The sequence below is a fragment of the Lutra lutra genome, chromosome 3, assembly GCF_902655055.1.
Source record: "Lutra lutra chromosome 3, mLutLut1.2, whole genome shotgun sequence".
NCBI lineage: Eukaryota > Metazoa > Chordata > Mammalia > Carnivora > Mustelidae > Lutra > Lutra lutra.
In genome coordinates, this window is record NC_062280.1 from 110,039,541 (window position 1) to 110,054,518 (window position 14,978).

The 14,978-nt window shown below is 39.6% G+C and overlaps 1 protein-coding gene across 1 annotated transcript in view; it reads left to right on the top strand.

Annotated features, from left to right (window-relative positions):
• Positions 1-14,354, top strand: part of CNTNAP5 (contactin associated protein family member 5) — an 847,743-nt gene extending 833,389 nt beyond the window's left edge. Inside the window, exons 22-25 of the mRNA XM_047722671.1 lie at positions 2,439-2,657; positions 4,168-4,239; positions 6,820-6,993; positions 12,662-14,354. Of these exons, the coding sequence (XP_047578627.1) occupies positions 2,439-2,657; positions 4,168-4,239; positions 6,820-6,993; positions 12,662-12,699 (503 nt within the window). The 3' untranslated portion in view covers positions 12,700-14,354. The remainder of the gene's footprint in view (positions 1-2,438; positions 2,658-4,167; positions 4,240-6,819; positions 6,994-12,661) is intronic.
• The last annotated feature ends 624 nt before the right edge of the window (positions 14,355-14,978 follow it).

A 14,978-nucleotide genomic window follows, 5' to 3' on the forward strand; every position in this document is an offset into this window, starting at 1 on the left:
GAATAAATATACACTTTAGACATAAGACTTTATTCAAAACATCTCTTCCTTTAAGAAGAGAAAGTCATTGTCTGTCATTTCCCCCAATTTATCCATGTGCTTTTTCTTGTTCCTGGAGCTTGTATCCCTAGCAGTCACTAGAATGATGTCTTCCAAGGACCTTGGCCCTGATCTAGGGTTCTTTCTAACTGGGTTCTGGGAATGAGATCTGGCACTTTTGACTTAGACCCTTAAGGCATAATGACAATGACTTGTCACTTTCCACCGGTTTGAAATCCTAAAATGCAAAAACTTTATGTCAGTTTCTGCTTTTCTTCTCCTGTCTTCTGCCTCTTCTTTAAATGCTCTAATCTCTAACTTTACCCCTTGAGAACTACCAATCAGTAATGAATGTGTGTTTGGAATTACAGCAGGGTACACTGAGTTGTAGTGCCATTTGGCAAAAGTACGCTGTCTTCATTAAAGAAGGCTTGTTGGCCTGAGAAACTGTTACATAACAATATTCAAAAAGTCTCTTATGAGAAAGTCTTTTGGAGTCCATATTGAGAAATAAACATAAGCATATGTGTGATCCTTTAATGAGTAACAAATATGTACCACTACTATAGGATATTTATTGGAATATTTGGAAATCAGTAGTTTCTTTCCCTGCTCCAATGTTCTTTAACTTTTGAAGAAGTGTCACTTTACATCTCTGTTAAGTTTTCATTATCATTACCCAGAAAATTCTCATGGTTTCTCAGACATGTAATGGTAGGAAGAATAATGATCCACAGTGATACCCAAGTCCTATCCTCAGAACCTGTGAATATGTTAGGTTAAGTGGCAAAGAGGAGTAAGATTGCAAATGAAATTAACGTTGCTAATCAGCTAGCTTTAAAATAGGGAGAATAACCTGAAACTTTTGAGTAGGAGCTCACTGTATTCACCAGAGTCTTTAAAGTGAAAAAAGGAAAGCAACAGGAGAGAATTAGAAGCAGGAGTGACTATGGAGGAAAGACACAAAGACATGCAACAGATCTGGCTTTGAAGATCTGGGGAGAGGACAACAAGCCAAGGAATGTAGGTGGCTCATGGGAGCTAGAAAAGGCAAAGAAATGGATTATCCCCTAAAACCTCTAGAAGAGGTTTTAAAATCAAGCCAGCAGCTTGATTTTAGCCTACGGAGACCCATGTCAGACTTCTACAGAATTATAAGACAATAAATTTGTGTTGTTTTACATTGTTTAATTTAAATTGTTTACATTTGCAGTGATTTGTTATAATGGCTGCATAAAATTAATACACATGGTTTCTTTCCTTCTCCAGTAAGAAGAGAGGGATGATAAACTAGTGAGATTTATATGGGTGTTGAAGGCAGAGAATATAAGCACAAAATTAGAGAAGGCATTATAAAGGGGTGTTAATTCCTCCTTTCCTTCCATATTCTTATTACATCTCTTTCTACATGCTACCAAAATAATTCTCACTTGGAGATACATGGAGGCACTTTGACCATTTATAGATTTGAAATAAAATATAATCCCTGCTGGGTGGAAAGGGAAGTCCTTGTCTTCTTCCAGAAGATAAATAGATTATGATAATACAATAACTATTTGAACCATCTATGTAGGTTGAAACTGTTACACCTTAAGAAAAAAAGAAGCAGTTCATGTGTATTGAAGTTTTATGTAATTGTGTCTTAGCAATTTGTTCAAATGATCTTTGCTAAAAGAGAGAAAGGGGCTACTGAGTAATCTTAATACAAATCTTGAAGAAAATAAGACGCTAGACCTTGCTGTGAATCATAAATGATTGCCTCTTCACCTTTTACAAAGACTCAAAGCTACTTTGGTAGATTGCTATCAGAAAATCAGCGCCCCCCAATCAGTACCACGAACAGAACTAAGCAGGTGAAAATCTTGAGTCGACGGTCAGTTTACACAGTCCACATACAGCACTGAATGTGAGAAACTTCTGGAAGAGCCACTTTGGCTTCTGTTCTCTTCACCTCTTTTCATTTTCTTTTTACTTGCGACATTTTTGAGTGCAATGTAATGAGCACTCTAGTGTGCTTGAACTAATCCCCAGCATCTATAGATAAATGGTGATGGGGATAATGAAAGAATTTTATAAAACATCCAGAGTGTAGAACAGATTTATTAAGTCTTTGTTACAGTTCATAAAATATATGAATGAGAATTTGGAAGTTTGAAATATTAATTCAAAGCAGAGATGGCCCTAACAGTTTTCCATGATATGTGATTGATAAATTGATGCTTATAGTGTAAGGTAAGGTTTGGGGAGAGAAGACGAGGAGAGACTGGGGATGGTTTCCCTTACTCAAAGAATTGGAAGGTAAGTTCTGTAATTTTAAATATTATTTTAAAAGGATATAGAGCATAATTTGAAAAACAAACAAACAAACACAAAACACAGGTGTGTCTTTCATGTTGCAGAGCATGTTGGACTGGATTCTGTAGTTGCCAAAGCCAACACCCTGGGTTTTGTTGGATGCCTGTCTTCAGTCCAGTATAACCAGGTAGCACCCCTGAAGGCAGCCCTGCGTCACACCACCATTGCACCTGTGACTGTCCATGGGACCCTGACAGAATCCAGCTGTGGCTCCATGATGGATGCGGATGTGAATGCAGTGACCACAGTTCACTCTTCATCAGGTACACAGGAGAATACTCAGGGAACTGCCTTCTTCTGGTAGCACTACTTTCGATATCTTCAAGAAGTTCTAGGTTGAAGGCTAGTATTACACAAGTCCTTACTTTATATGATTACAGGTAGTTAAGAATTATGACTGGTTTCTCATGGTTGAATTTTATATGTATTGAATATAATCCTACTTTTAATAGATGAGTAGTGAGAACTCAATAGTTAGTAGTTAGAAATTAATACTCTCTCTCTCTCTCTCTCTCTCTCTCTCTCTCTATATATATATATATATATATATATATATATATTAGGGTCAGAAAGAGGAAGGCTGGTTGTTGAACTAATGTAATTCATGTAATTAAAATCAGCCTTCCATAATAATAGGAAAGCCCCACCCTATTATCATCCATAAATCTTCTCTTATTTTGCTACTCCCTAAAACACCTTCTCTGTCTTTCCTTACTCACCATCATCATAGTGTCTTGAAATATCTCTAGGATTTGTCTTAATAAAGTGTGGTAATCAATTGTCAAAGAAGTTATTAATCATGAACTAAGAAAGGGGACTGAGTTTTGCTGCTGCCTACTCATCACCAAGCTTGGTATTTTCCTGGCAGTAGTGAGGTATAATAGAAGGAAAAAGAATGGGACAGTTGACTAGCCTTGATTTGAATTCTGATTCTGCCATGGATAAATTCTATAACTCCAGACAAGTTACTAAATAGCTTCAATCTAATTTCCTTATCTGTGAAGCAGGAAAAACAATAGTCACGTTGTAGGCATTTCCTTGAGGATACAGGGATAGTGATGGCAGATGCTATAGGTCTTGAAAATTCCATGTGTGCTATATGCATATGGGTATCATTACCCCCTTTTAATACATTTGCAGATTTGTTATTTAAAAATGCATCTAACTTACTGTCACCAGGCCAACAAGTGGTAGATCAAGATTCAAAGCCAGGTCTCCATGCCTTCAAATTTGATGTTCTTTCTTCTTCTACCATACATGTTAATGTACGTGTAGTGAAATGCCTCTCTCTGTCAGTGAGGGTTTCTTGGGGGTATTAATCCTCCAGCACTTTTGTCTTTCCCTGTCAATGGACTCCGGATCCTTGTGCAGCTAAAGAAACCTCTGAAACAGAAATCATATGTATGCTTGAGGTAAGAGGCCATTGTCATGAGGAGGGAGGGTCCAACAAAGCAGAGAGGGCCCTCTAGGTTAGGCCAAGAAGTAAACTGTAGGCAAAAGCAGATATGGGTGGGTTCTACCATCATCTGTTTCAGCCCATTATCTTATAGCTGATATAGAAGCTAATAGTTATGGAACTATGGGGTGGAAGTTGTGTACCTCAGGAGCTTTTTTGTGTGTAGGTTTGTTTGGGTTCCTAAAAAAAATGTAAGCTCACAACTGTTTGAGAGCACTTGGTCTAATCCAGAGATGTGTCATCTCGAATCCATATTGTGCACCTCCTTCCTGTATCCAGAATGAGGAGCGAAATGCCATGTCTTTTACTCCTCGCAGATCCCTTTGGGAAGACAGATGAACGAGAACCACTCACTAATGCTGTTCGAAGTGACTCGGCCGTCATTGGAGGTAAGTCATTCCTTATTGCTGAAAGCAGAGGAGCCATAAGCAATTCTGTACTTGGGAGAAATTTATTTGATTCCTTCCTTAATTATAGCCATCTAGTATCCAGAACCCTGCATGATCTTCCAGACCATGAGCTTTTTCATGAATAGTCATGGATGTGATCAAAGGCACCCTTTCGCCTATCATCCCCATCACCATGGATTCATCCTGCCCCGATCCATCAGGCAGCTGACTACTGAGTCAACAGCTGGAACATTTACTTAGTGACAGGCAGTGTGCACTCCATTCATTTCATCTAGTTGTTAGTTTTCCTAAAGCACAAACAAAGCATACCAATAAAACATATGGGAGGAAGCCATGTTGGGTCAGACAGATTGGTGAAGCCCCAGTCCTGTTGGTTTTCTCCACCAAGTGATTTGGGTTGGATCTAATGAGCAGGGTGAAGCCCATAGGAATGGAGTTTCCAATCTAGCAGCACATATGGTTATGGATACAGATCTTGTCTGCTCTGCTGTGAGCTCAGCTCTCCCTCCTTCCTCCCCTGTCTTTCCATTTTCTCACTGCCTGTCGGTCTCACCCCTTTTTATCCTGCCACAGCCTGGCTGCTGCCTTCAGTAACTTATTTTTTCTCCCCCCCATTCTGGGACTTGCAACACAGAATGATTCCCAAACCTTGTTTAATATAAGATGCCCATGAGAGACTGAATTCATTGCAATCCAAGAACCATAGCCCTTGCAGGTACCCCCATTGCTGCCTCTGGTAGGCTAAATTAGTGGATCCACACCAGATGGAGTTCTTTTAAAAGTCAGCAGTATCCATTCATTTAACTTCTATTTAATGAATCTGAGCTAAGGGTCAGGCCCCGCACTGAGCATAGGAATACATGGGTGAAAGCCATAGATGCTGTCCACAATGAACTCACAGCAACAATGGAACTAGAAAATGATATTTTGAGGGAGGAAGTGCAAATGCTTGTGGGAGCACAGAAGTGCACTATTATAATGTAGTTGTGAGGAACGAAAACCATGTTAAGGAAGTTCTTAAAATGTCTGACCTGAGTTTCTGCTTCAGGGAAGAGGGTCCAACCTGATTTTTGTTTGGAAGCAAGAAACACAGGAAAGAATGTAGTGCCTGTTTCTCTTGCTAAAATTTCACATTTGACAGGGGGAGAAAAGACTTGTGACTGCTGACATTTTCCCACTCAGTTACTTAGAGGCTTCTGTGAGCCTCACAGGAAAGGCATCTCAATCCCTTGGGAAAACTCCTCTAACTCTGAACAGTCTGTGTACTGAAGGAGTGGAAACTGATTCCATATTTTATCCCATAAAGCTGCACCCCAGTCAGGGGAGTAACTCACTACCACCCAGTGTATTCACATTTGTTAACTTAGGTGGTTTTACTCTGTTGCATTCTTTAAACCAAGTCTTGAAGAAATAATTAAGAAGTCCTTTGCCAGGGAAAATGCTGCATAGTGGCTTCTGAATATTAAGAAAAAAAAAAAAAAGGTATGCAGTCTTAATCATGGCCCTGGCGCTAAAACAAATCAGGAGAAAATGGGCAGTCAATATATTTAACTCTTAAATGCCCATGCTTATGTAAATCAGGATACAGGATACTATCTTTCTAAAAGACGTATTTTGTCACTATATGTTCTACTTAGAAAGAAAAACAAAAACATTAAAATATGGGCTTTCTTGGGAATAAACTTATATTTGAATATCATAAATACTTCTCATATTTTAATGTTGAAAATCCTACGTTCATTTATAGAACAATTCTCTCTTTAAAAGTCACCAGTTTCTACATTTTCACCCTCTTTTTGCTGACTTTGCTCTTCGCATCCCGAGAGGCTTCTTGGCAAAGGTACAGACAAGACCTTTGAGTCAGCTAGGGCAACTTGCCGAGTAGATGCAGTAAAATCACATGCAGTCAAAGCAGGCAGAAATCTGACCTAACTGGAAGAAGACTGTCATTTCAGTTGGCTCTCAATCTCTGAACGACAGAGGCATACTGTCTCTGAGCTGTCCCATGCCTAGCAGAGTGCACAGCAGTGTAGGAACACCCTACGTGTTTGGAAAGTTTGTCATTATTAACAAAACATGTTCAGCAAAGCAAACATACACCTTAAGTGAATTTACATCAGGAGAGCATGTTTTGAAGTCTGGGACACTTCACCAATGGTTTTCCAGGGTGCTAAAGTAGTTCTGAAATACTCAGTTGCAAGAAGTGGGAAATGATTAAACATGACAAATGTGCTAATTAAATGATTCTGTTGCATTCTTTAAATCAAGTCTTGAAGAAATAATTAAGAAGTCCTTTGCCAGTCTGAGTCCATGTTTATATGATGGCATTCTCTGATTTACACTGGTTTTCTTCCTGGCCAGTCTGAAAGAGGAGATTTTTTTTAGTAACTGAAGACTGAACACATTTCAGCTGGACTTCAGTTCTGAGCATGCAGCAGTTTGTTGTTTGGTTTCTTTTGTTTCTTTCTGCTAAATGGCTTCTCTGTTTAGGCTGAATCACCTCTTTTGAGTGCATGGTCTGATGATTTCCTTCTCTCTTTCTTTCCTCTTTATCGACAGGAGTAATAGCTGTGGTGATATTCATCATCTTCTCTATCATCGGCATCATGACCCGGTTCCTTTACCAGCATAAGCAGTCACACCGTACTAACCAGATGAAGGAGAAGGAATACCCAGAAAATCTGGACAGTTCCTTTAGAAATGACATTGACTTGCAAAACACAGTGAGCGAGTGTAAGCGGGAATATTTCATCTGAAAACCTGCAGGGTCACCTAATATTCTCTTTTGGGTTGTTGTTAAATTTTTCTCCTTTCTCCTATCTTTTAATTTTGGTCATTCTCCTTTTCCTGTCTGTTTGCCAATTATTTTTGGCACATACCGGTATCAACCACAGCATCGATCCCCTTGATCCAGCCCAGAAGACCAGGCAGCTATGGCCACTGCCTTCCTTTCTGACAAACTTATTGTGGTGATAATGATCACTTAAGAGACTGACTTTACTCCTCTAGACAAAGAAGAGACACATGTGTGCACATGTGCATATTTAGTTATGTATTTCCAGTTTCTAAGTAAGATGCACTCTTTAGTTCCACAGCCATTCTGTCTCTCTTTAAACCTCAGGCTTACTTTGAACCTGAGCTCTGTGACTTACGCGTATGACACTCATCCTTGACATCCTCCCCCACCTCAAGTTCATTCCTACCAGGGAACTCAGGGTAAAGAAAAAAGATGCTAAAGGCCTGGTTCACTTCAGTGACACTTTTAAAGGAATAAGAGAGGTTTGTTTTGTGTTGACTTTCCTTACCATAGGATGCCCATAGCCCTAACTCATCACCTTTTTTCACTTTGACTCTTATCCCCTGAGTATTTCAAATATAGGATTCCTGATAGCAGTGAGCTATTCCTTTGCTCCTTTCTTACCACTCTCTCCTAGGGCTGACACTTTAGAACAGCACACAATAGCATAAACCTGGGGGAAGCATGGGGAATAGTAGCTTGAAACTAGAAGGTAAAAAAGAAAGCTGCTAGGAAGTAGATGTTCTATAACTTCAAAAATGCCTCTTCCAATTTTATAAGAAATGTTAGATAGGTTTTTCTTGGAATTATTATACTGAGATATATATATATATATATATATATATATATATATATATATATATTTCAGCATAAAGAAACTCTAATAAAAGTCTAAAATAGTACCCAGTTTCATTAAAGAGCTTAAACCATCTTAACTGAGCTTTAAAAACAAAACAAAAACAAAATAATAATTTTTTAAAAACTGCATGAAAGAAGAGAAATACCAAGCAGGATTCTTCCCTTCCATCCACTCACCAAAGATCTGGTGAAAAAACTGAATGCAGGTTTCATGTTTTAGGGCAAACACAATGACCCCACCTCTGTCCACAGAGCCATTCTCTTCTCTGGATATACTGATTGATGGGGCATTATGGTTTGTCTAGTGAACCCTCACTACTTAGTTTGAGGAGTCTGTAGTTTCTTTCCTTTTTTTTTTTTTAAAGATTTTATTTATTTATTTGACAGAGAGAGATCACAAGTAAACGGAGAGGCAGGCAGAGAGAGAGAGAGAGAGAGGGAAGCAGGCTTCCTGCTGAGCAGAGAGCCCGATACAGGACTCGATCCCAGGACCCCGAGATCATGACCTGAGCTGAAGGCAGCGGCTTAACCCACTGAGCCACCCAGGCGCCCCTGTAGTTTCTACAGTACATCACATTTTCAAGTCATCTACACCCTATGGATATAATGGCCCCCCGCACGCATCTTTTTATAGGCATAGACTCCCAGATGAGATGATGGTAAGTTTCAGGGTCTTTGCCCCTCTTGATAACAAAGCTTTGAAGAAACATAGTTATTCCTTTAAAAAGGCATCTCAAACTCATCCACAAGGTAGTGGTAAGAATCCTGATGATTTTTGCTATGGCAATTGGTCTAACTCTTTGCCTCTGGGCCACCCTGGAGAAAAAGAGAAGGGGAAAACAATATCAATCCTCCAGAATGCTGGGGATGCCAGTATAATGATCCACAGATGTGGAAAGTCCTTGCCGATTCTCTTTACAAGACAGATTTGGTTTGGGAAACAATTACCACATCGCAGTTTGCCAGCCTTGACAGTTAGCAGAAATTCCATCTTGCTCTTAGAGTGTCTATTGCCTCTGATTATTTAGCACTCCCCTGTGTGGTCAGGCTCCCATAAGGAACTCATTAGCTCCATCTCATTTCAAATCCATTTCAGGGTTTTCTTTCAGTGTCTAAGAACATGGGTAAGGATTTGGCTTGTAATCATATTTCTGAATTTTAAGATGTTCTAAATATACATTCTCTTCTTGAAACTTTCTGTGGATTCTTAATCACTCCATTATATGATTTTTCTAGTCAATTTATTTAAAGTGATTCCAACATGGGCATCCTTTTTTTTTTTCCCTCTAGCTTTTTAAAATTAGATCAATGATCCATTAATAAGAGGAATGATCTTTAAATATTGTTTGCTCCTGCCCTGTCCACCCCTATTTCCAGTTTTCACTTTTGAACTTTCTATTTCCATAAAAAGACTGTATAAATCAGCTTTTTGCTTGGGTACATAGTCCTTTGTCCCCTGAAATAAAAGTTACCATGAAATGCAGTGGGTTTAGTCTGAAGCATCTCCAGTAGTGAAGTGGAAAGGCAAAGGAAGGTGTGAGTAATAAAACTGGAAACCCTCCTTATTCAAGTCTCTGAAAAGCAAGGACTCTATCTTGCTGACATAGTGCTGATATAAGGAATGGAGAGCCCAGAGTATTTGCTTTCCTCCTCTACCTGCATATGCTCGTAGGGAGCTCTGTAGGGTAAAGAATCTGTGAAGCTCTACCCTTGCCACATCGGCACCGCAGAATCCACCAGCACGCCTCCCTGCGCACGTAGACGATGTATACATGCCCATGACGATGTATCACAGACCTAGAAACCAATGCCAAGACCGTGTAATCTACTCTTACAAGTAGAGTCTCAGGGCTAAACCAGAATTACTTTTACAGGGTTGGATTGTTTCATAGCTCCAGAGAACACTCACTTTCACTAGATGTATGTGGAAACAAACAGGCTGCTCCCTCCAAAGCAAAACACAATTTTCACTCAGAAATAAGTGCTAACTCTGCCTGTCTTTCCTCAGTGGTACTAAATCCTGTAGTCCTGTGCAATTGTTCAAGTGTGTGAGTGTTTGAATCTTAGAGTGATTATAATCTAAAACAAATAGTCATTGTTTTCTCCTTAACCACTGTTTTCTGCTTGGATAATCAAGATTCCTGACATGCTCCACCAGCTGGACCACCACAACCCTCCACTGTAACCCTCAGTCCTTGGCAACTGCTGATTACAAAAAGATTTTACGGAGTGTGGTCCCTTTACAGAAAAACCAAAAGCACCTATGCAATTTCACACCCTAAGGGGGATATTTTATTGATATAATTCCCACCAAACAAGCCTATTTATGTAAGCAGCAGTACATCTGCTTACCCTAAATTATATTCAACACCCACCGCATCACTCATTGTGCATATAGGTTAGACTGCCGTGGTCTCTATGAGAATTCATCTAGAGCATTAGACATTTCTCACGTCTCTAGATATATATTTATGGATAGTTTAGCCTCTTCTATTCATTATAAACTTCATATGGGAGATTTATTTTAAGGGTCCTGAGCCTGATTCTATAAAAGTTTCTGTTCTCATTAGTAATGACAGAGGTGGTACTAATCTGACTTCTATCCTCTGTTAGCCCCAGGCCCACCGCAAGGTAGCAGGAGCAGGATAGGAACAAAAGAAATAGATTCTTCCCTTTCTTAGTTAATTATGACTTATTTATTGAATGCCCAGTACTTCAAGGGTTGCGCTAGACATGGGCCGTACACATATAAATTATACCTTGTTCTTGCCCTTGGAGGGGCTCAAAGTCTATCAGAAGAGGTACATATTGTTCTATAGAACGTAGAGCGAAGGTCCTGAACAATCATTTTTGCAAAGACTTGGCTAGACACACAAATGGATAAATTTTGGGAAGATATTCATAATTTTTTTCTTGTATATTCTACCTTCAATAAACTGCCTTGCTTCTCTTCTTCAAAACAAATACCTATCTATTCAGATACTTTCCTGTAGAGGGAGATGGATTAACTCTTGAGGAACAGCAGGAAATGATGGTCCTTGTCTGTAAAGTACCTTGGAGGAAGCCCAATTCTCTCCATTCTTGCTTCATTTCAGGTTCGGGTATTCTGAAAATCCTCCTTCCCATCAATCGGACCTGACAGTTGATGGCCTGGGGACTCTCTGTGGGATAGGGACAGCAATCTCCACTTCCACTCCCCTCCTCCTCTTTTTTCTGTTCTTTCCAAGCCATGTGTTTATGACCTCTTGTGTCTCATTTGTTCTTCTGAATGCCCTTTAAGGTGTCTGCTGTCCTTCCACCCCTCCTAAAACCCTTCTTTGTCCCCACGAACAATTTGACTGATCTACTCTGAGAACTAGATGAAGTATCTTCAAGTAAATAACTGACTAAAGGTTGTTGTCCATCTAAGTGAGGTCTCACCTCTGTGCCCTGAGTGAATTTTTCCAATCCAGAAAGTCACACCTGTCTCTTCTCTGCAGGAAGCTCATTCACTTAGAGGAGCCACACTGGGAAGCTGAAAACAAAGTGTCTTCTCCAAGATATTCAGGGAAATAGAAACCAGGCTGTTGAAATCTTTCTTAAAAAAGCCTTGACAGTTTGTCCACCAATGCCCTGGGTTCCTTTGAATTCCCCCATAGCTGCAATCCATCAAATCCACATTGTAACACCAGCCTGCCAAGGGGAATTTGAGACAGTGTGTAGCTCTGCTACTCATTTTTCTTTAGCCTAAAGGCTTTGACATACTTAGGTTTCAATTGTCCTACACGTCGCAAGTGGATCAAGTAAATAAAGAGATTTCCTTGTTTTTGCAGATGTGAAAGTGGTTAATGGAATAAGGTGTAAGCAAACCCCAAACTTTCAGAATACATGGAGGATAACTGAGTGCTATTTCATCTCTCATGCAGTTTGAAAATGTTTTCTTGAAAAAAAAACACTTAGTGTAATTGAATTTCTTCCACATACTGTTCTTGTTTCTTTCTCAACCTATGCTCTCTTCCCCTCAGCAACCCCCTTACTTGGTGAGCATATAGTTTGTAGATTTGGGTGTCTCCAATTTTCACCTCTGCTCCCACAAATCCTGAGTAGCTGAACCTCTTAAAGGGAAAAATAGTATAAACAGACACATACATAAAGACTTTGTAAAATAGGGCTGTTAGCCCAAGTTTCTCCAGGATGTCACATATACACATCTGTTCAGTAGGGATAGATTTCCTCTTGAGTTGGCAATTGTTTGAAACCTTCATATGAGGTTTTAATATTGAACTCTTGCTATGTTTCAGTGATTTTTCTCTTATTTTGCACTAAGGTACTCTGAGGAAGAACAGAAAAGCACATTTTTTTAGTGAAATATTGTACTTTGTAAGCTAGTTGTCTGTCTTTTGTAATGTTTATAGACTACAAAGTGGCTGAGCAGACATGAGCAAGGATAAAGGCAAAAGTTGGTGTTGGTGTTTTGACCACACCTGCTGAGAACATGCTAAGGTGGAGGAGGGAATCTGGCAATAGTTGGTGGCCGTCTCAGGTGTGGAGGGTTATTGCTCCCACCACAGATCAGTGGCAGCAGCTCTTCCCACTTTCTTGGCTCCTAATTCAGGAGTCCCTTCAGTACATTTAGATAATTGTCTTACACATTAGGGAAAGAGGCAATATCATGGGGTATGCATGAAGAATTCATTACCCACCTTTGCATGACATTTTTTTTGACCCTTCCCAGCCCTACACCAACCACATTTTTTTCTTTTTCAGTATTTTTATTTCATCAAGATTTTCCCAGGATGCTTTAGTGCTATCATCACAAAGATACACCCTGCTCAGGTTGAACACCCAGACACAATTTTAAGGGAAATAAACTGTCAAAAAACTCTTTAGATCCACTGTCCTGAATCAAAACTCACATATGTGGAAGGCTGGAGGTCCTAAAATCAGTCTAGGGGTCCTTCTTTCCCCTTCGTTGGTCCTGCCATAGTTGACACATTATAAAAACATGTGATACTCTCCATCCCTAACAATGAATACTACCAGGAACCCACCATCTAACACTACTTGGGAACACTGGCTTTCTCAATCATTCCCAGTGACACACAGAAAATTTTACAAAATACCAGGATAAAATTGGAAAAGTAGTACTAGACCATGACCAAAGGTGAATCTAATTGTTTCATAATTAAATCCTGGTCTTCTTTTCATTTGCATCATGTTATTTCATGCTTCAGATGCCAGCAGCAGCCTCCAAAGATATGAACAAGGTTCTAGGCATGCAAGAGGAGCATTGCATTGCCCTGCAGACTCATTGGAAGACCTATAAGTAGAAACTTTCACTGAAACTTTGAGGAATAATATTATCAGGCATCTGCCTAGTCATATTTTTCCATTATAGTCAACCCCATCCCAAAGGCTTTACATGAAATATTAACATAGTCTCTTCTATTTGAATGGCAGTGTCAACTTATGTAACCTTGCCCTGCCTTAAATATCCATGCAAAAAAAAAAAAAAAACAAAAAAACAAAAAACTAACCTTGCTTTAAAGCAGCATAGTTATAGTGTAAGAAGGACTTCCCATTTAGGAAGGTCCAACACCAAGACTTTTCTCCTTCTGAAGCTGGTAGTTGGCAGGCCTTCTGATACCCTATAATGTCTTAGGCTGTTACTTCCCTCAGTCAACAGGAAGAGGAAAAATGTGTCCAGGGTTGTCACTGGGGATACAAATGCAGGCTAAAGGGGAACCAGGAGTCTGCCTCTAGGATTTAATAGATAAGCAGTCAGAAAATGTTTTCTGGTAAAAGGCTGGATGATCTATACTTTAGGTTTTACAAACCAATAATAGTCTTGGTTGCAAATACTCACTTCTGCTTTGGTAGCAGGAAGTGGGGCAAATATAGACAAAGAGGCATGGCTATGTTCTAATAAAATTTTATTTACAAAAAACAGGCAATAGGTCACATTTGGCCCGTGGACTGTAGTTTGCGCATCTCTACATCAGAACGTTACCATGCCCATTTCAGATGGGAGATCTGTCTCTCTCTGGCATGCAGTGGCCCTCTTTTTTGAGGAATTAGAAGGAGTGGGGAGATTATTTTTTGACAAATAAACAATAAAATGCAAAATAACCACTCCCCCCAAAATCTGTACGTCAGACTTTTTGTTATGGCAAAAGCACAAAACAGGTCACCTCCTTTTGTAGATCTGCCAGAGTCTAGCTTTTCCTTTGGACCTTCTCATTTTTATTCTTAAAAGAGAATCCCAAGTGATGTTGCCTCGTTCCAAGTCAGTTTTGTAGACCACGTAACATGTCTTAATACACTGTATGGGGAAAAATAAAAGTTAGCCTTAGATTTCTTTGTTTTCTATGGTTACTGTTGTACAGAAGGAAGACTTAAACTGTAAATAATGTATATTTAATAAAGAGAGAATTTTGTATGATTTTGTGTGGAAGCCAAATGTCTCTTGCTGTGTTTTCTTGGGTTAATGAAGAGTCAAACAATTAATCCCTTAGCTGCCATTCGTATCCCTTAGACCATTAACTCCCAGACAACATGGCCTGTGGTGTTGCTGGAGAAACATGAAACTCCCACTCCCTGGGTTTATTGATTTCAAGAGACCTGAAAGTGCTGTCATGGGCTGTCTCATCACTCAGCTGAATTATACTCACCCGCATGCTTGGCTCAAATGTGTACAAGAGTAATCTCATTGGCTTGGTCAACAGTCTTGTTCAGGGCTCTGGGGGCATCCTAGTTTCAGCTCTCCATGTAAAATCCTGGGCTTCTATTAGGCCTTCATCAGGGCCCATTTCCAGCAGCCACATTTCTTATCTTGCCTCACTTTCCCTTTCTTCTCAGAGCCCTAAGCCCAACTGGACTCTATGTGTTAAACATCCATTTTCATGAAATAGAACTCACTTCATATGTTCCTTATTAACAATTCTGTGTATGGGGTAGTTGGTCAACAACTAGAAATTAAAGCCTGGCAAAGTTTTTTAGACAGGAAAGTGATAATGTCTTATTTACCTTTTAAAAAAAAAAACACATCTAACTTCTCAATGAAGAACAGGCTATAGGGGAAGAA